Genomic DNA, 25591 nt, shown 5'->3' on the forward strand with positions numbered 1-25591 from the left:
TCACCCGTATCCCTCACCTACATGCTCCCATGGGTGTGGCCACAGCCATGTGTCCAAATCTCCTCAAAATCCCTCTCAGTAGGAGGAGACTGAGAAGAGAAGAAAGCACCTCCTTCTTCTCGTTATGTAGAGAAGCATAGTTTTAGGGATAAAACTAATAGTGTCTCAACAACTCTACAAAGAAATGCTCCCTCCAGCCTCCCACCTCCCTTCCACTTTTCCAATAGGCTTGATTTGCTTGGTCACCTAAGGGCTGTGAAATCCATTTTGGCGCCTCATTTTTAAGACCTGCTTGGAAGCCTGCCGCCTCCTTTTCATAAGTCAGAGAAGATGGTACCTCTTGTCCTGTATCCTCTGTCCTGGACTCAGTGGAGACAGAAGACATCTCATTTTAGCATCCTCTCTTCGCCTCCATCCAGCCACTTTGTAAAACAACAAATGAGGTGCCCAGCACCACTCCTGTCTTCCTGAAGCTCCCGCATCCCGCCCTCTGGTCTGTCCTCCCGATGCTTCTCCAGTGCTGCTGCCTTGGACCTTGGTGCAGGCCAAGATTTTGGACACGGTGGCCAGGGTGACTCTCTGCCTCTCCTCCCTCCTCTGCTTTCTTTCTTCTCACCTGTTATGGCACTGTGTCCCAGGACACTAAGCGACTCACTGCAGGGGTAGTTTCACTGCCCCCCACCTCCTCTTCCTTTGCCCCCAGGCAGGAGCTGGTGTCTGATCGAGCCCTCTATCCCCCACTTTAGACCATCATCAGCCCCACTTTCACACAGACCACGCTGTTCCCCCTTTATTGGTCCTTTTCCAGAGAGTTTGCCCAATAGTTCAGACTGTGTGATGGGAATTCAGGTAAAAATGGGTAGAATTTCAAGACTTGGACTACTCAGCAAGATACACAGAAGAGCAGCGATGTGATCCATATGAAGAGCCAAGAAAGTGGGATTTGCAAGCTTGAATTGAGTGAGCAACGGAGGCAGAGGAGGTTGAGATTGTCTGGAGGAATAAACAGGAAAGGGGTGGACGGAAACCAGAGCTGATACTTTGGGTAGAAAACATGGACGAAGGTAAAAAAATCTACCATAATATTTTGTCCATTTTTAAATCTTCATATAAACATCACAGGAAAGACGAATTAGCTGGGTTATGGGAAAGACCACTTTTTCAGTGATTTCATACAAGTCGCCAGGGAACAGTAGGTTGTATCCTAACCAAAGCTCACCATATATCTGACAGGAACAAATGCTAAGCATGGACTGCGCTGCAAGGCCTGTAAGATGAGTGTCCACCACAAGTGCATGGATGGCCTGGCACCCCAGCGGTGCATGGGCAAGCTGGTAAGGGCTTGTGCCCGGAGTGTGCCCCGGAACCGCTGCTCAGGGCACCTGCCTGCCCGATGAGGTCACTCCATTCAAAATATTTCACAGCAGCACCCTGAGAACTGGACACTGGGAAGGTACCCCCCACGTCTCTGGCTGGACAACTTGGCTTCCTAGTTGGCATAATGATTGAGGAAGAAGGAGCTTTGTCAACTTAGGAGATGCATGTTGCAAGTGTGGAAGGGGCTCAGTGTCCTTCATAGAGCGGACAACTTGTCCTGGGCCGGCACTTTCCCGGTTTTAGCATTGGGACTGTCCAAGTTTTGCAAGTAGAAAGCAGGCATCCCAGGAACCCCCTCGGCCCCAGCTTAATTGTCTGACAGCTCAGTGCGTATCAAGAATGGGATAGAGATGAAGCACCCCACAGAAGTGGAGAGAGTAGTAAACATCTGTACCACTGTAACAGATCATGGTGGCCAAACCAAGGGCTGGGGGCTCAGCCTGGCCCATTCTGGGCTGATGGTCGCATCTCAGGGGTGGACTTCAGTACTGGTGCCACACAATGATAAAAAAGCCACCCAGAACACCTTTGAGAATAGTTGAAACTAAGATGGCCAAAGAATTATAGAAGGGACCAAGAATATCTACCCTAGACATACTTGGGGCATGACAGCTGTCTTCAGAAGAATTTAACATCTGTCACACAGAATTCTGTCGTCCTCTGTGGCTTCAGGGAAAAGGCCTAGGATCAGTAGGTTCCAGGTCTTAACCATCAGAGATGATGTCACCAAAGACCTGCCTCCAGGATTAGTGAGAGTTCCTGCTATCCACATCCCCAGCAGTGTTCACAGGAGGATACCACTTGCTAGGAACATTGGAAGGGATTCTGGAATTCTAGTAGGGGTGGGACCCTTCAGTTCCCTTCTAACACTGGGGTACAGGATTCTTAGACAGTTCATCTCCGTACTCTGATTGGCAGTGTCCTCTTCTCCAAAACCCCTGCCTCACGTGCTCCCCTCTTCTCCTCCCATGGTGATTCCCACAAGCCAAGGCAGAAACCATGGATGAGAGGTCAGAAAACCAGAACGGAATCTAGAACACAAAGCTCTGCGTAGAGCTCATCAGACATACAAGGGACTTCAGGTCTACCTGTGAGGTCTGCTTGCCCATGCCCAGGCCTTTTAATGATGTTAATAAATCACGTGGTGAGATAACACACAATGGTCCATTTGTATCCTGGGAAGTAATGAGGAGCCCAACATAAAGGAGGCTGCAATGTGCACCTGCAGAGGAGAAGTGGGACGGGGAGGGCAGGTCTGGGGGCTTGCTTTCTGCAGGGAGTGGAGCTTGCTTATTGACACCTCTACCTCCCAACCCGACCCCAGGGATAAATTACAGAACATGTCAGCATCTTAAAGGGAGACAGGGAGGCACTCCTAGAGGAACCAACTGGTTTCATTTTTAGAGTTCTCGTGAGGTTTTCTCCATCTCATCAATAACATTGAGCCCTTCTCTTTCTCATTCTGTCTCCAGCCAAAGGGGTTTCGGCGTTACTACAGCTCCCCCTTGCTCATTCATGAACAGTTTGGATGCATTAAAGAAGTTATGCCCATTGGTGAGTTGGGACCCGGTGGACTGAGCTGGGTTTGGAGCAGCGACGTCAGAGCTGATGGCTGCTCTTCTCCCAGGTCCCGGTGCTGCCGTACCAGTGGGGGACCGGGGGGGTGGCATTCGTTTGGTGGCTAATTGGGTTATGGTTGTTTGTTTTGCTGGAGGGGAAACTTAAGGTGAACCAAATTCTCTAGAAATTTTTGTCCTCTCCCTGATGAAGCTTCAAAGAACCCAGGTCCAAAGGCCATCAGCAGCATGGCAGAGTGGAAGGAGCATGGAGCCTGGCATCCCATAGACCTGGGTCACAGCCCAGCTCCTCCATTGACCAACTTGTGTCTAAACAAGCTGCTCAACCTGCTGGACCCTATACAATGAAAACAGCAATGGCTGCTTTTCATAATTTTTTGTAGGAAATAGATATACATTATAGACCAATGCTTGGAAGGAGCTTACTGAATATTGTTTATTCTTTAATGAGGAAAAAATGTCTTATATTTTTAGGTATTTCTGGCTTGAATATATTCCTCAACAATATCCTTCAGTTCCATTTCTTCTCCCTTTCTGAAAATCTCTACATTTATGTTTGCCCTTTGGTGGTGGCAGGGGGAGCAACTTTTAAACTAGAAATTTACAAACTGGAAAGTTTTTAATTAGAAATCCCAGGAAGCCTGGTAATGTCCAAGTCTTTCAAAAAGGTTGCCTCCTACTGCAAACTTTGTGTCACGAGACTTCGTACCTTGGTGAGCAGGGCCTTTCACTAGAGGAAATAAAGCTGGGAAGAACCTTGGCACTGGAGTCCTGCGGGTGGATAACAAAGAGGAAAACCAGTCAATCAGCAAAGGTTTGGGAGCAGAGTGGGCTGAGTGCAGTGGAGGGACCTGGGAAATGGGCACAGGTCGTGGGGGGAGCATGCGAGGAAAGTTGACCACAAAAGCTCCATTTCCCCAGGGGTAAGAGGGTCTGTTGTGCAGGACCTACTTTTCGATGCCATTAACCCAGGAGGTATGATAGGTGGTTGTCTGTCCCGACTGTGATATGAGGAAACCCTTCTCTCAGGTGAGCTTTCTCTTCTGCTGCAGCCTGCGGCAATAAGGTGGACCCTGTCTATGAGACCCTCCGCTTCGGCACCTCTCTGGCCCAGAGAACAAAGAAGGGCAGCTCTGGCAGCGGCTCCAATTCACCTCCCGGAACTTCGGTAATGGTCCTCTTCCTCCCTCGGGCACCGTGGAGTGCGGGTCCCACAGGCCGGGGGAGTCTCTTGGGGGTCAGGCAGCTTTTAAAGGGAGCTCCAAGTGCCTTTGGGCCACTAAAGGTTAACCTTCTGGGGCCAACCCTCAGAGATCCTTTTACTTTCCTCCTAAAGACCACGCTCCTGGCCTCAGGCTCATTGACTCTCTCTCCCTCCCCCTCCCACCACTAGTAGCTTACCTGCTGACACATAGAAAGGTTCGACCCAAACAAGGGGCAGAAGCAGAGAAGTCCCAGCTGTGTCCAGTTCTCCTTCCAGCTACATCCCAGTTCAAGAATACAGCCATTTCTCACATTTTCTCAGTCCTCTCTTTCTAAGGCAAGATGCACCCTTTGATTTCTTTCACACAAACACTGCCCTCCCTGGAAGAGGGGTGTGGCATGGAGGCGGGGCGCTTCCCTCCATGGGACACACACCCTCCCAAGCACCTCTCTCCTATGTTTTACATGATCTAAAATGCGTGTTGTGTGCATCTCTGTGACCTGGTGTCGTCATCCTCTCTCTGACTGTCCCAACCGAAGTTTCTATGAATGCCCCAAGATGCCACACAACTCTGTAGCAGAGAAGGCTCCCCAGAGATGGGCCTGACCTGCCCGCATGAGCAGCAATGTCTGCTGCTGTGGTTCTGAGCTCTTGCTCATCACAGCAAGGAGACATCCTGAGAAACACTCCGCGGGAGACAGTGAACGTTTTCGCCTCCACGTTTGTGACTGATGCTATGAGCAGAAAGACCATCACAGGCATAATTGACGGATGTCCAGTCTGCTTTCGTGTCTAAAACAGCTTTATTTCTGGCAATATCTCGACCCTACAGACTGGTTTTAGGGGCAAAAAGCATAGTTTGTTCAATGTCAATAACGTGTTCATTCATCATAGCCCGCTTATACTTCCTGGCGCTGGTTCCATCAGTAAATATTTCTTGAAATTTTGCTCTGTGAAGGCTTTGTTCTGAGAGCTGCAGGGAGACAAAGACAAATGAAATTGTACTTAAATATCTGTCACTTCAGTCTTTCCCCAGAGTCCAAATTGCCTCAGTGGAAGCAAACAGAAACAATTGATTGCTACTTTAACATGACTCTGCTTCCTTCCTGCAGGGTCGGTAGTAATGAACTTCAGCCTCTTGCCATCCTGGCAGTATTGTTATATCCTAAAGCGAACATATTCCCACATAGCAAAGGTTTATTTTCTTCCAGGGCTGTAGAGACATTTGCTTTACATTGTTGGGAGGTTGCTGCCTGGCTGTTTCTAAATCGTTAGGTTTCCTCTCATGTGCTTTCAAATGTTCTAGAATACAGAAGGCTTGATGGCTTTGGGAAGACAGCAGAAACCAAATTCGAAAACTTTCTAGTAGTTGGTTAGCTAGTTCAGGAATGATCTTCAGTTTTGTAAGATTAAATTAACATAATAATAGCAACTTCTATTCAGAAATAGTGAGCTTCAGAGGAACAGGGTACAAGTGACTTAGAGGCCCTGTGACATTTTTTTTTTCTTCTTTCTGATGTGTCATGAAAGGAAGAATGGCTGAAATAAATCTTAAAGTTAAATTGTAAGAAGAAATCAGTCTCAGGAAGGTGGTACTAAAGTACTCTAGAGCTGATGAGGAGAGTTAGGAAGGCAAACTTGTTCCTCTCTAGTAAGATAATAAATAAATTGTTTTACAAATATGACTCTCCTCTGAGGCCCCCTAAATTCCTCTTTTAAAGAGGCGAGAGATGCACAGATAGAAGTAGAGCATCTGACCCTTTGAAAGAGGCCATCTGTGGTGTAAATGTTTAATGACCAACGAGGGCTGGACCCTGATTTGTAGCATTTGCCAATTTCCATGGTGTAAATACTCCCACTGTGGCCAATTTCAAGCTACCAGTGTGATGACCCTAAAGGCTCTCACCAGCGCATGTGAGCTAGTCCAGCTATACTGCTGGGTGAAGCACAGTGCTTAAGAGACGAACCTAGAGAATGTTATGCTCAGTGAAATAAGTCAGACAGAGAAAGACACGTACTGTCTGATATCACTTATATGTGGAATCTAAAATATAGTACAAATGACGGATATGCAAAACAGAAACAGACTCACAGATATAGAAAACAAATTTATGGTTCCAAAAGGGGAAAGGGAAGGGGAGAGGGACAAATTAGGCATATGGGATCAACAGATACAAACTACTATAGATAAAATAGATAAGCTGTAAGGATTTACTGTATAGCACAGAGAATTATTATCTTGAAATAAGTTTAATGGAGTATAATCTGCAAAGTACTGAATTATTATGCTGTACACCTGAAACTAACATAATATTGTAAATCAACTATACTTTAAAAAAAAAAAAAAAGAGCATGGGCTCTGGAGACAACACCAGGGGTTCAAACCCCAGCTCCACCACTTACGAGCTCTGAGACCTCAAGTTGAGTTCTTGATTGTCTCTGGGCTTCAGATTCCTATCTGAAAAATAGGCCTATCAGAGGATTATTGTGAAGCATAAATGAGATGATTCATATAAAGTATGTAAAAACAGCACGTGCTAGATGATTGGTAACAATTAGCTATTTAGAGTGCTGCTTTATTATTGTTGTTATTTCTGTAACCTAAAGTCTAACTATGACTTCTCTTATACACAAGAAAGGGCAAAATTTGTTATTGCAAGAGCAATTACTTTTCGCAGCAATGGAAATAGCATTGAACTCACACCTAAGTCATGCATCCCTCAGTAGTGCATCTTGTTCTCTATAATTAATATTTAACACTCACCTAGAAAGAGCTGTAGTTCTACTGACCATTTTAAGGGACAGGATGTAAGCAGGAATTCTGATTTCTCCCTGTCTCTTCCTGGGAAGTAGCCTAACTGTGGCCTGTGCATATAGGCACTCATTCACCTGTCATGTGCCAACCCCAGAGCCTGCTCTGGACACTGGGAGGGAGCGACAGTGCCCATAAGAGAGCACACAGCCTCTCTGAAGTTAACCAAACAGACAGAAGAGTAATGATGCGATTCTTAAGACAGTTAAGAGCGAAATTCCACCTTCGCTCTTCTACTGGTATCACAATCTCTGCTCAGTCGGCCCCTGAAATGACATTGCTCATTCCACTCTGTTCCCTCTTTTCAAGATTTCAGATCTTGTCGAGGTTCCTGAAGAGGCTGACGGGCCAGCAGGCGTGTATGGCCTACGGAAACGTAGCAACAGCGGTAAGTGGGGGGTGTGGGGATCTAGCACCGCCCAGCACAAACGGGAATCACATCCGTCATCCAGGTCAGCAGGCAGGCACACCTGACTTCCAGGCCCCTCTCTCTGCCAGCTCTGGAATTCAGTCCGGGCAAGTGTTTGATATTCTGGAGGGAAACCGGGCATAATCACTGGTGGATTTCAGTGATTTGACTATAACATTCCCTAAGTTCTGTCTTCTGAGTTCTCATGCTGTAAGGACATAGAGGTCCTTCCAGGCCTTTCTGTTAACACGTCACTTCCCCCACTGATCTACACTGGATAACAAAGCATCCCAGAGAGAACCACTCCATGCTACACCGGAAGTACTCCAGGTGAGGGGTGGTGCCGGGGAGTGTGGGCCTCACCTGGGCTCCTTCCCAGCAGAGATAACTAAGACTCAAAGACTGATCTGCACAGTCTAGCCAGACATTCTTTATTAATATCGTTTAGTTTGCTAATAGCATAAGCCCTTCTTATAATAATTTCTAGAATACTTATTAGATGCTAACTACATGCTATTGCTTGCTAACATTGAGAAAGAACCTCCTCTCAAACCAGAACTTAAAGAAACATAACCAGCACCTTATGCCTGAATCTCAATGAGCCTCTTGATGTCAACAGCTACTTAATTTCCACTCATTTATCCAAAAACGATTTATGAAGTATTTACTACCAGCAGCAAAACTGCATAGGTCACAAAGCTGTCCTCGGGTCACTCATAACCCAGCACGGTTGCAGGTCCTGACCTGCGTTGTCACCTTGGGCTGAATGCATTCTCCTGGCAGAAGTTATCCCTTGAAGCTCTAATACCCGCAGGTGAAGCACCACCTTGGACAGATTTTCCACTTGACTAAATGTCCCTGCCATTTCCAGGCTGGAAGCAGGACTTCTACATCAAATACCCCGTAGCTGCTTTGTCAGCTGCTGTCTTACAAGGTATCACTTCACTTCCTTAGCTCTAGGAATCCATTCATTCTCTTCTCTAGTTATTATGGGGCCTCTGCGATTCCCTCAGGCAGCGCCCCATGACCCTCCTTTCTAAATAAGCATCAGCGTCCATTAGGACCCCCTTTGCCAAGCCCACCCACAGCTGCTAAAGCACACTGCTAGGGTAAGAAGTCTTTGGCATCAAATGGGGAAAACACTACTTTCAGATCAGTGCAGACGTCCGTCAGGCACTTAGCAGTGCCATTAGAAAGACAAATCAGAGAGTGCCAGCTGCCAGAGGACCTCGTGGCAGAGCAGTAACCCTGCAGGACCTCCCAGCCCACTTCTGTCCAGCATTGCAGATCCAGCAACTGAATTTGGTGAGCAGCCCTGGAGTTTGTCAGTATCTTAGGACCAAACTCACCAGAGGCTGGAATGTAAGCCAGAGCTGCATTTCAGTGCTGCAAGTCTGTCAGCTGTTCTGTCCCCTGAGTCTGAGTTCTGCCTGCCTTCTTCCCCTGACGCTTCTCACCAAATTGCAGGGGGCATCCTCATCATTAATCGCACTGGACGTATTTGGTCCTTGGCCCCTCCTTACTGTGGAGGTAGATGCTGGACTTCACTTAGTGATCTTGTGGTCTTCAAGAGACCTAGTCTCTCTCAGCTTCAGTCACCTCACCTCTAAAATGAGGATACTAATAACACAAATCCATAGGGTGTTGTGATCTTTAAATGAGATAACAAAGGTAAATACTATCTGTACACTGATGACTCTAAAACTTCCTTCCTAGCATTAGGCCTCTTTGCTGCCTCTGGATGCCTGTAGCCTACTGGAAACGGCCATCTGAATGGAGAACAGGCATCTTCAAGTTAACACACCCAAATGGACTCTTGATTCCCTCACTCACCCCACACCCCCGCCTACCGAAACCAGCTCTTCCTCAGTTGCTCCTGCTCTGTTGTAGGAACGCCATTTTACTCGATGATCAGGCCAAGGCTTTTGGCATCAGCCTTGACGCCCTTCTTCTCACACCTCTTATCCAATCTGTTCGCAGCTCTTATCTGCTGCTCTTCAAAATCACACCCAGCATGGGCCCACATCTTCCCTCTCTGCCTCCACCACCCTGGTCCAGATTTACGGATGTTGTCGCCCATTCCTCAGTAGCTGAGGTCTCTTTTTGCCCTGGGGATTTCTTCACTCAAAAATGGTCTTCTGGGCTTCCCTGGTGGCACAGTGGTTGAGAGTCCACCTGCCGATGCAGGGGACACGGGTTCGTGCCCCGGTCCGGGAAGATCCCACATGCCGTGGAGCAGCTGGGCCCGTGAGCCATGGCCGCTGAGCCTGCGCGTCCGGAACCTGTGCTCTGCAACGGGAGGGGCCACAGCAGCAGTGAGAGGCCCGCGTACCGTAAAAAAAAAAAAAAAAAAAAGGTCTTCTTAGGGTTTTATTATGTGAACAGCTGTGTTTAGGGATCATCAATATGAAGCACCATTGCTATTAATGAAGTCATCGTCAGGTCACAAAGTGTCAGAGGTGCAGCCTAGAGCCTCACTAATCCACATGTGGCCCGTGGACCAGCGGTCTGGGCAGAACTTGAGAGCCCGTTAGAAATGCAGAATCTCAGGCTGCCCCAGACCTGAAAAATCAGAATTTCCATATGGACCTGTGATTCATATTCTTGTTAACGTTTGAGAAGCCGGATTAGAGGCCATTTAGTCTAACCCCTCTCCTCCAATATACACACACAAACAGGGACACACAGACATATACACGCAACAAATACTGGATAGATAAGGAAATTGAGACGTGGAGTAATACACTCAAGGACACAAAGTTGATGATTTGCTGTCTCTATCATGTTAAGGGGCATTTTCACAGTCTTATTCAAAGCAATCTGTTGAAAGAACTTAGTAAGTGATAAACCTCTAAAAAGCTTTGGAGATCTATTAACTATTCCTTTGATCAGCAGTAGCTTTCTTCATGTGCACTCTTAGAAGCAAGAGGGATTAATTATGCATCAGTTTGCTTCAAAACATGTTCCTTTGATGTGGATTTAATGCTCTGTCCATGTAGTTTGAGAAACAACATAGAGAAAACACCTGCTTATATATAGTCCAAGTTCCCACTCGTCGTCTCACATTCTTGGCAAGGAGAGCCTCCGGTTCTGCTTTACCTGTTTCATGTATGTTCTAAAATGTACATAGGGCACACGGGTATTATTTCCTCCAGCCAGATGTTATGTCAAAGTCCTTGAGAAATATTACCAAGGCCACCTCAGAAGAAGGTACAATTCATACTCATGTCTTTAGTGCTAAGAGTGCAGTCTCTGCTTTCTCTCTTATGTTATAAAAGCTCTTGGGCAGGTCTGAGTGTTTCTGGTGGTGGTTTTCAACACTGTTCCTGGGTGCATCAGAAATATACATGGGCAAATTTGTTGGTCTTCACCTTTGGCTTAACTGCCAGAAACTCCACTGGAAGCAAGGTCATGAGCAGAGAGAGAATCATCTATCTAATACATAGCCTCAAAATGACAAAAACTCAAGGAGAAATTGACAGAACTATTAGGAAATTGGCATCGCGTTTCATGATGAGAGTTTTTAACACTCCTCTCAGTCACTGGCAAATCAGATAAACAAAAAGATTCAGTACAGACATGGAGGATCTGAGGACGCACTTGACAATCCAAATCTAACTGACTTTAAAAGAATGCTCCAAAAGAATATATAACTGAATCACTTGGCTGTACACCTGAAACTAACACAATATTGTAAACCAACTATACTTCAATTAAAAAATAAGATAATATGAAATTAAAAGGACACTCCATCTAACAAATGGGAAATTCACATTCTTCTTAAGAATGTATGGAACTATTATAAAAATTGCTGACACTTCCCTGACAGTCCAGTGGTTAAGACTCCGCACTTCCACTGCAGGGGGCATGGGTTCAATCCCTGGTCAGGGAACTAAGATCCTGTATGCCACACAATGCAACAAAAAAATAAATAAAAATTGTTCACCTACTGGACCATACTGCAAGTTTCACACATTTCACAGAATTAATATGATACAGAACACATCTTTCTGACTACAATGCAAACAAGATAGAAATCAATATTCAAAATATAACTAGGAAAACCCATACTTTAGGAAATTCAAAACATATTTTTAGAAAGCTCATATGTCAAAAAAGAAGTCATAATGAAAATTGAAATATATTTAAAACTGAATAATAATGAAAACACTACCTATCACTACTTGTGGGATGCAGCAGAAATCGTGCCTAGAGTATTTAGTGCTAAAATTATTCCACTAAAAAATAAAAGCTGAAAAGTAATAATCTAAGCATCATATTCAAGAAGTCAGAAAAAGAAATAGAACAAACCCAAAGTATACAGAAGGCAGGCATTAATAAAGACAAGAGAAGAAATTATTAAATGACACAGGTAGGTCAATACATTCTAAGAACAGTTCTTTAAAAAAAATAAAATTTACAATCACTAATAATTTTTTAAGAATAAGAGAGAGAGAGAGATGAAACAAAAAGTAATTAAAAAGGAGGAATATAACAGAGGTTGACAAGAAAGAATCTTATGACCAACTTCATACCAATACATTTAAAATTTTTTAAATGGACAGATGCCAAGAAACTTGTCAATGACCGAAGTCTGACTCAAGAGGAAACAGAAATACGTAGAGAACTTGACTTTGCTTCCAGTTATGGTGGAAACACTCAATATTTTAAGATTTTGCACAACAAAAATACCAGGCCCGGACAACTTTATAAATAAACTCTACCAAACATTTTTTTTAATAAATTTATTTATTTATTTATATTTGGCTGCTCTGGGTCTTCGTTGCTGCGCGCAGTCTTTCTCTAGTTGCGGTGAGCTGGGGCTACTCTTCGTTGCGTTGCACAGGCTTCTCATTGTGGTGGCTTCTCTTGTTGCAGAGCACAGGCTCTAGGCACACGAACGTTAGTAGTTGTGGCACGTGGGCTCAGTACTTGTGGCTCACTGGCTCTAGAGCGCAGGCTCAGTAGTTGTGGTGCACGGGCTTAGCGAGCCACAACTACTGAAGACCGCGCACCTAGAGCCGGTGCTCGGCAACAAAGAGAAGCCACCGCAATGAGAAGCCCGCACACGGTGACGAAGAGTAGCCCCCACTCGCCGCAACTAGAGAAAGCCCACACGCAGCAATGAAGACCCAATGCAGCCAAAAATAAACAAATAAATAAATAAATTTATTTTAAAAAAAAACATTTGAGGAAGGTAAAATTTTCAGATTACATAAGCTCTTTCAGGACAACAGGAGGTGCACAAGAGGATGGGCAGCAGCATTCTCTAACTTAATTTATGGGACTGGTATAATACTGACCTCAAAATCAAAGGAAGACAGCATGAGACAAAATCGCTGGCTAGTCCCCCTCGTGAATATGGATGCAGAAATCTGAAATAAAATCATCTTAGTGCACTGAATCCAATAATGCCTTTTAGAAAAGCAGTGCATAATTACCAAGTTGAACTTACTCTGGGGATGCAAATGTGAGTCAATGTCAAATAAGCTGATAATGTAACTTGTACATGACCAGGTTAAAGAAGAAAAACCAAATCATCATCTTGAGGCAGACATGGGCCTCCCAGGACTGCAAAGTAAAAAATAAAGACAGAATATAGAAAAGGAAAAGAGGAAAGCTCTTTGGGGACTAGCAAAAACTAAAGATTCATTTTGCATCTGTAACATTAGAAAATATGCCTGTGTAATGGACACAGATTTTGAGTGTGTCCATGGGTGAAATCAACGGCCAAATTATTTTTAATGAAATGAATTAAAAGTACCAAACATAAAAGGTGTCTGATACATTTTTTTTGTAAAATAGTTACCTTTCTTTATGCCTTTCCCCTCAAATCAAAGTCTTAGAAATAGCCAGAAGGAATGGGCTTTTTAAAAAAAAAAAAAAAATCATTCTTTTTTGGCAGTGTTCCAGTTCTGTTTGCAACCATATAGCTGAAAACACATTGGGAGTCACTTCAAATAATTTTCAGCATAGTTCACAAAATGATACACATTTTTGTGATGGCTAATGGATAGTCAATGAAAAGCTAAAATAATGTGAAATTACAAAATTATAAAATCAGTCAAACTAAATATTGCATATGTACCTTATGTCGTCCCCCTTTTAGATCAATCAAGAATTTTCTAAGATGCTCTTCCCATGTTTCCATTCAAATATTCAGTATTCTTTAAATGTATCCAGTTTTATACTTATGGAATCAAATTATGCCAAGATTTCAGGTAATCACTTAAAACCAGAGAAGAGTGTTGCTCGTCTCTACTCTTGAAACCGAGAAGTTGCGTAGCCAAATATTGAGGCAGACAAGGCCCTTCATTTTCCATTTTTCTACAAAGCCGAGCTCCTCCAGTGACTGCATATTGGCTTCCTAGGGATAATGGAATTGCACCCACAGGCTCTGGAACTATAAACCATGGGCAACAGATGTTTGCTAAGCATCAGTACATTTACAGGGGCTCTTGTTCTGAAGTGTGTTTTCTACATCACAGTTATCGAGTCCATTTTAAGGACAGTGGAGATTGTCGATGCACTAAATGAAAGAGGATACAGAGCTTTCCGTGGTGTGTTTCTCTTCCTCTGCTGGTATCCTTGATCCTCTGAAGGAGGACCAAAGGGAAGACTAATGTGCTTTTTTGTTGTTTTTTGGGGTTTTTTTTGCGGTACACGGGCCTCTCATTGTTGTGGCCTCTCCCGTTGCGGGGCACAGGCTCTGGACGCGCAGGCTCAGCGGCCATGGCTCACTGGCCCAGCTGCTTCGCAGCATGTGGGATCTTCCCGGACCGGGGCACGAACCCATGTCCCCTGCATCGGCAGGCGGACTCTCAACCACTGTGCCACCAGGGAAGCCCTAATGTGTTATTTTTGAATGTCAAGTCATCTAAAAGGTAGATTAATTTCAACACTACAACCCTATTGTATAGATTTGGAAACACTTGCTACCTTTTATTTTTGTTTAAGGAAGATACATGATGTTGGTCTCTAAGATAATTGTGACTGATTGAACTAGCTAAGACAGAGCCCCCCATACCCATCAGGGACCTCCCACAGCTGTGTGTGTGGACAGTGAAAACTCCTGCCCGTTGTAAGAAGCCTTTTTCTTCAGCGAAGGCCACAGAGTGGCTGCTTATATGCAAAAGGCAGAGAATTATGTATTCTAAGAACAAACTAAATGAGAAACCACTATTCAATTTTCTTTCTCAACAGCAGCCCCAATGCATTGACAATAAGAGATTGAGAAAGTATTTTGAAGTTTAAAACTAAAGCTTTACTCTGCAAATAGAATGTAGAAATCATTAAGAAACTAGAGTCAAGATATTGAATAGAGATCAAAGAATCTGATATTTGAAAAAGTGAATTCAAATGCAATTAATTTGGGCCATACCTCACCTACCATCCCCTTAACAAATGATTTGATACATTTAACAAAGATTAATAACATGGTTTCTGCTCCTGAGAAGAGCTCTGCCAAATGAGACCAAGCAATGCAGGAGGATGCGTGCTGGCCTGGAGGCCTGTATGAAGGTGTGGGCGTGCAGAGAGGGTGGTGCAGGATGCTCAAGGGAGACAGGGGGAGCATCACGTGGAAGATGACACGAGAGCTGGGTCACTGAGGATGAGGAAAAGGTGGGGAGAGGTCAAGTCGAAGGGATGGTGCTGGGAATAAATAAATAAAGCTACATCTTTCAAGCATGTTTCCAAAACATGGTGACTGGATTAATAAAGCTCTTGCTTTTTCTTGTCTCCTTCAGTGTTCACGTATCCAGAAAATGGCACTGACGATTTCAGAGACCAAGCAAAGAACATAAACCACCAGGTATTCATGGATGTCTTGGAAAACAGACCAGACAGGGTCCTTAGATCATTCTGTAGGTCACCACCCAAGTGGGTCATGAAATGGATTTAGGGGGGCCCAGACGAGCATTTTTAGAGAATAATGTAGCATAAGGTAAATAGCGTAGACAGTATTGAGCAAAACAAATACTACAGTGCATCCAGGGTACAAAGGATAAGCATTATACTGTATGCTTTTGTTTCTGTTATGTATGTCACATACAAGTTGATATATGCTCTACAGTGTGTTAATTATATAATTATGTAATATATTATGACTATTTTAAAGTACATAAGTATATATTTATTATATTTTATGGTAATTTACATATGCAGTTAGAACAGAATAATATTTCATAAAGTACTTGAGCTTTGGATAGCAGAGTGAATCACAAACAAAAAGAATGTAGTTGTGTACAACTTGTGTTTATGTTTTCTATATATATGGCATATATTTATTATATTATGCATTTAAATATATTATACAATTATGTATTACATATATAGTGTATACATATACAACATACAATATCTGTTACATATTATATAATTTTAAATTATGTATGTTATAAAGCATAAACATTTATATAGGATTAACATTTATGTAGTTAATAGCTAATGTTTACACAATACCTGTAAGACTCTTGTATAGTGTACAAATCAGGGACACAATGGAATCGACCTCACAGGGCTGTTGTGAGGTTTGAGTATGCTAATCCGTGTACCATAATACCTGGCACACAGTAAGCCATCAAAAATGGTAGCTTTTATCATCATTACTGCAAAGTTTCATAGCCAGTAGATGGTGATACCATAACATAAATTAAATCAGTCTAATGCCCAAACCTGTAATTTTTCCACAACATGAATGAACGAATTTCTGGATGAATATACCCAGATCCCTTTGATATGCTAGATACAGAACTGTAGGCTAACTGAAAAAAAGTCCATTTTAGGAAAGGGAAGTTGTTTACTACTATTCACATGTCTCCTGTCTATAGAGAGAATATTCTCTTGCCTGGGCCCACCTTTCATGAACAACTATATCAAAGAAAAAAATTGATTTGAAGAAAATTGCAGTATTTCTGACAAAGAGTTCTATATAAATGTTTTCAAATAGTTTGTGGTGAAATCAACTCAGCCAGGAAATTAAAAATAAATCTATGTTTGGAACAAAGTATTTAATAACATTTAGGTATTTTAACACTTAAGATCCATACACTGGAATTACATTTAACTTCTCCATTTCCTATTTTCTTTCTTCTCTCTATTTCTTCCTCCTTCCTTCTCTCACTTCTCTTTTATTTTCTCTTTCAGGGACCTCTTTCCAAAGACCAATTACAGATGAACACCTATGTTGCCTTGTACAAATTTATACCACAAGAGAATGAAGATCTGGAAATGAGGTAAAAATATTTTAAAAGGAAAAAAAGAATGAAAGAAAAATTTTAATTCAGTATCATTCCATGTGAAAAAATATAATTCAATCTGCGCTCCCTCCAAGTGTCTTAGAGCAATGATTGTCAAATGTTAGTGTGCAGGGCTGGTTAACACAGATCGCTGGACCTTATCCTGGGAGTTTGTGACTCAGCACGTCTGGGGTGGGGCTTGAGAATCTGTATTTCTAGCTGGTCTGCAGGTGGTGCTAATGCTGCTGGTCCAGGGACCACACTTTAAGAAGTGCGGTTAGGGCTTCCCTGGTTGTGCAGTGGTTAAGAATCCGCCTGCCAATGCAGGGGACACGGGTTCGAGCCCTGGTCCAGGAAGATCCCACATGCCGCGGAGCAACTAAGCCCGTGCGCCACAACTCCCGAGCCTGCGCTCTAGAGCCCACGAGCCACAGCTACTGAAGCCCCTGTGCCTATAGCCGTGCTCCGCAGCAAGAGAAGCCACTGCAATGAGAAGCCCGTGCACTACAACAGAGAGTAGACCCCGCTTGCTGCAACTAGAGAAAGCCCGCGCGCAGCAACAAAGACCCAACGCAGCCAAAAATAAATAAATAAATAAAATTAATTAATTAATTTAAAAAGCAGTTAGCACATCGTCACCAGAGCTGCTGCTGGGAGTTTTCATGAAGGTTGAGCAACAGATGCACTTGGCATCCTGTGGGGTCCAACAGGGAACCAAAAATGTACTTACTGCCCAAATTAACACTGATTGACCAATCAAATTAAAACTCTTTGTTCACCCTGCTGGAGACTGGCAGCTCCTCCTGGCTCCTACCCGGAGCTACTTCTGTTTCAGGAACCATCGCACTTCATGGTAACTGAAACGGGAGGACAGGTGAGCCTTGGGGCCCTCGTGAGGTCCTTCTCTGGACCACAGTCTCTTCGCGTTTCAGGAGTAATGTGACTGCAGTCAGTCCTGTGTTCACACCCTACTTGCTGTGTGACCTTAAGCAGTGTCTGAACATCTCATTACTCTGGTTTCCTTACTTATAAACAAATAATAATGACCTTTTCCCCTTAAGGCACTTGTGAGGGTGAAATGAATAAGGTTCCTAAAACATACAGCACCATCATGGTAAACACTCAGGAACTGGTAGTCAGTGAGGTGTTTGCAATGTCGCGTTCACTGGCTTATCTCAAAGAAAAGAATTCACTCCTTCCCTCCATTTATGACCCAAAACACAAGTAATCTCAGGAGAAGGCTTTGGTGTTTTCCAGTCCTAGAGCAGGATACAAGGGGCTGCTTTTGTAGCCAAATGGGCCCTTAGAGATGGGTTCTTTCCTCTTCTGAAGAGCATGGAGAGAGAAATCAGCACAGAAGACCACTTAAATGTCAGAGTATTAGGGAAATAGCCTCCATTTTTACGGCGGACTCCACTTGTCCGAATGCCGTGTAGGTCAAGTTATCAGTCACCGATCATCCCTGAAGATGAACGCCTTGTCTCCACCCTGGAGCTCTTTGAACGTTTCCGCATCTCAGATCTGTGCCATTTCCCCGGCGTGGTCCCTCTGGCTTTTGCCTGAATATAGTTCCTCCTCAGTGAAATCAGCCTTCTCTTCCACTTTCCCCAAAACCCCTTAAAAGGAGAGAGCTACCAAAAACCTCCATTTAGACCCTGTTTCCTGGGGCCCATATGCCACCGGGGTCAACGCTGGCAGCTCAGCTGCCCCTCCTGGTGCAACACCCAATGGGACTCCGTAGCAGATGTGGGTGTCCCGCAGGAGTCTGGGAACGCCCCCGCTCACACCCAAGGTCAGTTTTCATTATGCGTCTGTGGTCTGCTTCCAGTTGATTCTTGGACCTTTCCAGGGCAGAGTTCAGGCCTGGTTCCTAGCTCCTTAGATTCCTTCAGACAGTTAGGTTATTGTACATCTGAATGTTCTCCATCCTTGAGGAAGAACCACCATGCTGGACTCACTGGCTGGAGTTGTGAACATTACCTAAACAGCCTGGCTTAGGTGCAGCAGGATGAGATGGCATTTGTCAGGTGAAGCCCTATTCCATCAAAGATACAGCAAACTCTGCTAGGCAGAGCCTGCCTAGAATTCATCGCTGAGATGGTGCCTTGCCCTCAACTGACAGTCCACATTAACTACCTGCTGATGAAGACAAGGGTGACTTATATTTACTTGCAATAAATAGTATACTGGGTCCTTCTTGAGATTATCATTTGGGTGTCTAGAATTTAAAATTTAACAACTCCCCTTTATGCAGCTCCCACAGTTTTGTATTAGAAGATTGTTCTGAAGTCGTCAGATGGAAAAAATAACTCCAGAGAAATCTAGACTATTACTGGGGTACTGAGGAGTAAAGTCTAGCTGCCTGGCGGTGGTCGTAAGTTTTTGTGCTTTGGTTAGTCGGTTACAGGCCTTTAAAAGTCAAGTTGTCTGGTCACGAATCAAACGTTTACAGTCTGCTTCGAGGCAAACCAGGACTGTTCACTCCCAGAAGTGAAATGTCTGCGTTACATAGACTGCAAGATTGGAGTGATAAATCATACTCATTTTTTTTGTAAAGAGATTGTAGGTTCCCATTTTAAAAGCCAAGCTCTTGATTTAGAACATGTAAGGCAATGCTTCGGGGATTTAGTATCATTCCTTGAATGAACTGGTGCTTTGTGAATTATCTTTTTCTCCTTAAACCATGCGGTAGAAAAAATCCTTTTAACAAAATACCATTCTCATCTCTATTTTCTGACAATAGGGCATCTTACCTAACTTTCTGAACCTCTGTTTTCTCATCTTGAGAATAGTAATAATAAGCCCTGCCCTCATAGGATGGCTGTGATCAAATAAGATAACATGGTAGGAGCTTAATAATATTGGTTCCAGTCAGTTCTGTTCATACTCCAGAGGTGGATGCTTCCTTTTCAGACTTAAGAAGTGAGAGAGAAAGAAGGACATATGACATGGATTCACCGAATGTTAAGGAATAAAGAGTGTGGGCATCACTTGACCTGGATTTAAGCCCTAGCCAAGCCACTCACTTAGCTGTGTGACCCCCATGAAGCCTGAGAAAGTTCCACAAGCCTTCTGAGCCTCTGCTTCTACACTTGGGAAAGGAGATAATCATTGTGCCTGCCTTAGATCTGCTCATGACACTCAAATCTTTGTTTAAAACTCTCTAATGTCCTCCCACTTCCTTGGGTCAAGACCAGCATACTTACAGGGACCTCTGGGACCCATACAGTCTCATCCCTGATGACTTCTCTGCTTTGTCTTGCACCATTGTTCCCCTCACCTCTCTGCTCCATCTTCTGTTCCCCAAAAGGACCACACTCTCACCTGCCAAGGACTTTTTCTTCCTGCAGTCTACTCCTCCTCTCGCCTCAGCCTCCTAGCCACGCACCACCACCACCACCATCTCTCACACACACACACACACACACACACACACACACCTGCTTCCAGTTGACTGTTATGCACCCGCTAGATCTCAGCTCTGATTTCTCTTCCTTGGTGCAGTCTTTCTTGATAAGCACAACCTGGGTGATGAGATCCTCTGTTACATACTTTCGTGACACCATATTTCTTTTCATCAAAGTACTTATCTCATCTTGTATCTATTATTTCTTGAGTTACTTGGTTAACTTCTATCTCCCTTGTAAAGCCCATGAGAATGAGTCTGTATCTGCGAACCGTTCTGTCCCTGGAGTGTAGTACAGTTCTTGAGATATAGCAGATGCTTAATAAATATTTCATGAATGAATGAATGAGTATTGTGGAGATTAAATGAATGAACCGATGTCGTGCCTGGCATATACAATTAGTGGGCAAAGAAAGTCCATGATAACATAATGGAAACTATAAAAGAGGAAGCAAACCCAGCTCAGAGGGTTTAACCAGGACCTGTTTCCTGGAGGAGATGGGCTTTGAGCCCAGGATGAATATGATTTGTCCAGAAGAAACTGTAGAAAAAGAGACCAAAAGTAGCCCATAGGCGTATTCACAAAGAACAGGAGTTTAAGACAATTTGGCAGAAGCCCTGCTAAGCCAAACGCAGTTTGGGCATGGAGGAGTGAGCCTTAGAGAGGAGGAACCCAGAGTGCTACCTCCTTATTCTTAGGGCAGAGGTACTCCTCTTAGAATTTCTGTGGTCCCATCACTGGTCTCCAAACACTGTCTAAAGGCAGAGGCTTCACACAGTCAGCTTCGCTACAGTTTCAGGGCAAACTTCCTTCATAAATTCATCTGCTATTACCTCCCCAAATCTCTGGAGCTTTCAGATCGTGATAATCTTCCCACCGTCATGGGCAGAAAGCGGGAGAGAACAAGGGCATAGGGCAGAAAGGAGCAGGGTCTAAGAGTCCTACCTGGGACTGCCTTCCACCTCTGACACATGCTTGCTACATCAGTTTGAGCAAACTGTTTAATCTCTTGCAGCCTCCGTTTTCTCCTTCCTAGGGAGACAGAGTATTTAACGAGATAATGTAAAAAAAAAAACAGTGAGATTTCATGCCCAGGACAGAGTGAGGTGCACAATATATATATTTTTTTTCTGGCTGCGTTGGGTCTTCCTTGCTGCGCACGGGCTTTCTCTAGTTGCAGCGAGCGGGGGCTACTCTTCATTGCGGTGCACGGGCTTTACCTTGCGGTGGCTTCTCTTGTTGCAGAGCACGGGCTCTAGGCACGCAGGCTTCAGTAGTTGTGGCTCACAGGCTTTAGAGCACAGGCTCAGTAGTTGGGGTGCACGGGCTTAGTTGCTCTGTGGCATGGGGGATCCTCCTGGACCAGGACTCGAACCTGTGTCCCCTGCACTGGCGGGCAGCTTCTTAACCACTGCATCACCAGGGAAGCCCACACAATATATTTTAGATACCTTCTCTTCATAATTTGCATCATTTCACAATATGTTTTATTTCCTGGTCTTCTGATCAATTACCCTAAAGATATATAGTAGAAAAAACACAGTTTAAGTTTCTGTCTCGCCTTTGAGCACATCCAAGGAGACTTTATCTAATTGGTCTGGTGATAAGGATGCTGTGACACCCTGTCCCTCATCTTCTGAGTAGGTTTTGTGGTTGCTGACATGACATGCTCTAGGTATGGAATTTCACCACTGATACACAAGTTGTGATGCCATCATGCAGGGCTCTCCAGACCGTTGCTGATGATTTGAGGTCTCATAACGTTAAAGAGGCACCCGGGTTCCTCTGTCTAAGTGTAATGAGCGTGTATAGTAGATAACTTTCTGTCATTAAGGGTCTTAGACAATTTCCTCCAAAAACCCTTACTCTCAGGTTTTTGAGGAGTCCTGAAAATTACACTTTATGGAATGCCAGCTTAATTCATGAGCAAAGCTTTTTAAAATGCTAGTTGAAATACAAACTGGAGAACCCCATTATAATCAGGACTGACTTCATTATCATGCTACACTGCCTTGTGAATTCACAAAGGTCATGTGTCAATCATTCTGGCCAAGTGTGTATGTGTGTGACACATCACATATGTACATACACTCCCACACACTCACAGTCAGATACACACAAACACACACAGTCACACACTCACACACATACATGCGCACACTCAGATACACCTGCATTTTTACACTTTTACACACACATATTAGCAAAAGCTTGATAACCCATGCTTAGCCTTTTGATGAAGGTAAATCCTGCCCTCCACATTTACACTGTAACCAGCCTCATTACCCTCACTGCTTCTGGGTTCAGAAGTCTGCAAAACATTCATGGAGATATCAGTTATTATTCACACCAATGCATCTTTTTAAAATCAATAAGAATAACTTTAGTGGCTTTGCCAAGTCGACATACCATTTAAATAATCAGCAGATGTAAAAAACTTTGAGTAAGCACAAACCCCTAAAACACGGTAGCGACTCTGAAATAAAAGATCTAGAATAAATAAAAGACTCTAAGGTTCAAATACATATTTTAGTGACCATACCTATTCCAAAGAATCCCTTTTGGTTTTCCACATCTAAATCATTTTCATTTTTATTATTTGTCCCCAGACAGATTTATATGATAATGGCTGTGTTTCATAAGGGGGAAAAAAAGAGAGGAAAATAATTCTTATGGGCCAAGAGGGGGACTGGGGAAACTGCTGTTCGAATATTATTAAATATTAAGGGAGGTACAAATTCATTGCCACTCCATGTGTGTGTGTCAGAACACCTAAATTTGGGGGCCTTAAAAGAAAAACATATCTTCTTTTGTAACTCCAAGTTAGATTCCTGATTTAGAGTCTTGAGTTGCCAGATTCTTTCTTGGAAGCAGTGAGTCCTGGATTTTTCCATGGGTAAGTCTGAACAAAGCCAAGCAACCGGTTGTCTCATTAGCTAATATTCACAAGAACCTCTGGAGATGGGATGGCCTGAATTCACCTCTTCCTGATTTATTGCAAGCACCACTTAAAATCAGGTTAAAAGGGATTTTAACCCTTGTATGGCTGTTTCCAGGATTTGTTTCATCTACCCACCACTCATCACGTGGTGAATGAGCATGTACTCTCTGCAGGGTGAACAGTTCACAGGCCCTGTTCTCAAAGAGTTCCAGTGGCCATAAGGCTGAGAGCCCTAGACAAGAAAGTACCTCCAATGTGAGGTCTTGTGGGCGGGGATGTAGTCCAGGATGCTGCTACTGCACCTCAAGAAGGCATTGAAGCATCACCTAGGAAGAATCAGTGCTTCTAACCACATCATCCCACTGCAGAATAGGATTGTGACCCAAAACTTAAAAGGAAGAGAGAAAGAAAACTAATATTTAGGGAGCATCTACTATGTATCAAGTTCTTTACAATACATCATTTCATTTAATCTTAAAAAAAAAAAAAAAAAGAAGGCATTGAAGCAGCCTTGGGAAGCCAGGGAAGGCTTTTCAAGGAGGTGGCATCACAGCCTAGCCAAGGCTTCCAGATAGAGGGGACATGGGTGCCTGTGCGGCTTAGATAGTGAGCAGTCATTCTATTCTCTCTTTCCAGGGAGGAAAGGATAACGGAAGAATAAGTTAAACTATAGAACAAGAGAATTATTTTAAGAGGTGCCAAATGCGAGCCAATTGCAAACCCCATTACAAAAGAAGTGGAAATTCATCGCAGAAACATATTTAGATTCTTACCTTCCTCCCAGTCTAGCGAATGGACTAGGTGTCCAAGCATAGCAAATGGACACCTAGCTGTTTAGTTCATATTCCAATGAGACAGTTTATGGTCCTTTACCCTTTTGAGGGGAGGGAGGGAGAACCAAGTCCAAGAACTCACAAGTAGAAAGTGGAGGCTCGGAGCAGTTACACAGGGAGGCTGATTCTCAGTCCACTTGCCTTTCTCCCACCTGAAACTTTCCACCCTACATTGACTGTGGTAGGTTTCCTCTCTGATAAGGTTGACAATTTATATTAATCAACAGATTCAGATAATGCATTAATTTCTCCCATTTTGGCCACTCACATCACTCCTTATAAATCTATTTGGATTATTAAGCCTGGTTCGAAAGAACAGGAAGCTTGTGATCTATAGAGTGGGTTCATGAAAAGTCACTCCCGGTCAAGGATAATTTTTAAAAATTAAGATAAAATCACAGCTGTTATACAATTATAAAATGAGCACATGTCAGAAGTTTAATTTGAATCATTAATGAATGAGAGAACCAGTACAAAGGAGAATTCACACAGCACCCATATATAGGCAATTAGGAGTGCTGATGTGAATTTCCAAATAGATGCAAAACTGGTCGATATTCACAGTAGTAATTGACTACATTCTGCCAGACACAATTCACTTGCATTTCTATAGATAAGGATCATTTGCATTATTGCAGAGATGTGCAATAGCTCAAAGACATTGAAAGGGGGAGGTGACCCAGAAGGGCATACCACACAGGACACCAGATCAGTCATCGGTTTTGCCCATTTCAAAGTCTTCCAAATTGTCCCTGACAGCCCCTTGCATTCTTTTAACAAATCTGTGGGGTTATTCAAGCAAGTAGTATCTTACAGAGAAAATTATGGTTAGGATGGTTAAACCACGTGTTCCAATCCTTAAGAATCTCCTGGAGAACGTTATTAAAATAGAGACTCCTGGGCTGCACCCAGGTCTAGAGAGTGAGATCCACTTGGAAATCTGTATGGTTAAGTGTTTCTCTGGATTCTGATTACCTGCTATATTTGAGAGCAACTGTGACCTATCAGACTTCTCCAAAGATGCGTAGTGTGCCCGTGGCCAACCCAAAATGCAGGTTTCCTGACCCTCAGCCAATGCTCAGTACACTGGTCTGCATTGGGACTTTTTATTTGGTAATATGCTTCACTCTGTAAGGTTTTTATAAACCCTCCATAAGATAAGAAAAGGAGAGCCCTTGAGACAGGGTAAGACAAAATAAGACTCTTGATGTCTCGTTTCCATTCTCTAAGTACATTACTGCTTGGCAAATGCATCAACTTAATTAAAACTAAACGTAATTCTTATGTACCAATTTGATTTAAAAATCATCTTCACAGTCGCCAGGACATCAAAATGCAATTAAGGCTATTTGAGGAAAGTCTCTGGTGCATATTATGCTCTGATGCTGCACTATGTCAAGAAACCCAGATCTTCCTGAATGTCACTAATGTGTTTAGGAGCCTCCCTCTCACTCAAATGCCTTTTTCAATTAGGTTCTGGAGAGCGTGATCCATGACAGTTCAGGAACATTTACCAAATCCCATCCAAATAGCCCTTTAGCTGCATGCTTTTTCTCTGAGCTGGTCTCTGGACTTGAGAAGGTGCAGGCAGTCTTATGGATGCCAGGCTTAAGACAAAATCAAACTACAGAGTTCAGGAGTTCCTTGTTATACCGATCCATGTGCTGAGACTATAAAAGGCTCCGGACCAGGATTATAGAGATTGAGAAATGGGTCTAGTGAAAAATTAAGCAGTACATCTAAAATTAATGGGGCAGTTTGGCTGGCCCCTTTTTTATTCCCCTTGTCTTGG

At 43.5% G+C, this 25591-nt stretch overlaps 1 protein-coding gene across 3 annotated transcripts in view; it reads left to right on the forward strand.

Moving 5' to 3' along the window:
• STAC (SH3 and cysteine rich domain) overlaps window positions 1-25591 on the forward strand; it is a 101715-nt gene that overhangs the window by 59754 nt on the left and 16370 nt on the right. For all 3 annotated transcript variants that reach the window (XM_033864547.2, XM_033864546.2, XM_004322611.4), the window contains exons 3-8: window positions 1234-1334; window positions 2850-2931; window positions 4007-4122; window positions 7280-7358; window positions 15128-15192; window positions 16527-16615. In XM_033864547.2, coding sequence (XP_033720438.1) covers window positions 1234-1334; window positions 2850-2931; window positions 4007-4122; window positions 7280-7358; window positions 15128-15192; window positions 16527-16615 — 532 coding nt within the window. The remainder of the gene's footprint in view (window positions 1-1233; window positions 1335-2849; window positions 2932-4006; window positions 4123-7279; window positions 7359-15127; window positions 15193-16526; window positions 16616-25591) is intronic.

Source organism: Tursiops truncatus, chromosome 10 (genome assembly GCF_011762595.2).
Source record: "Tursiops truncatus isolate mTurTru1 chromosome 10, mTurTru1.mat.Y, whole genome shotgun sequence".
NCBI classification, from domain to species: domain Eukaryota; kingdom Metazoa; phylum Chordata; class Mammalia; order Artiodactyla; family Delphinidae; genus Tursiops; species Tursiops truncatus.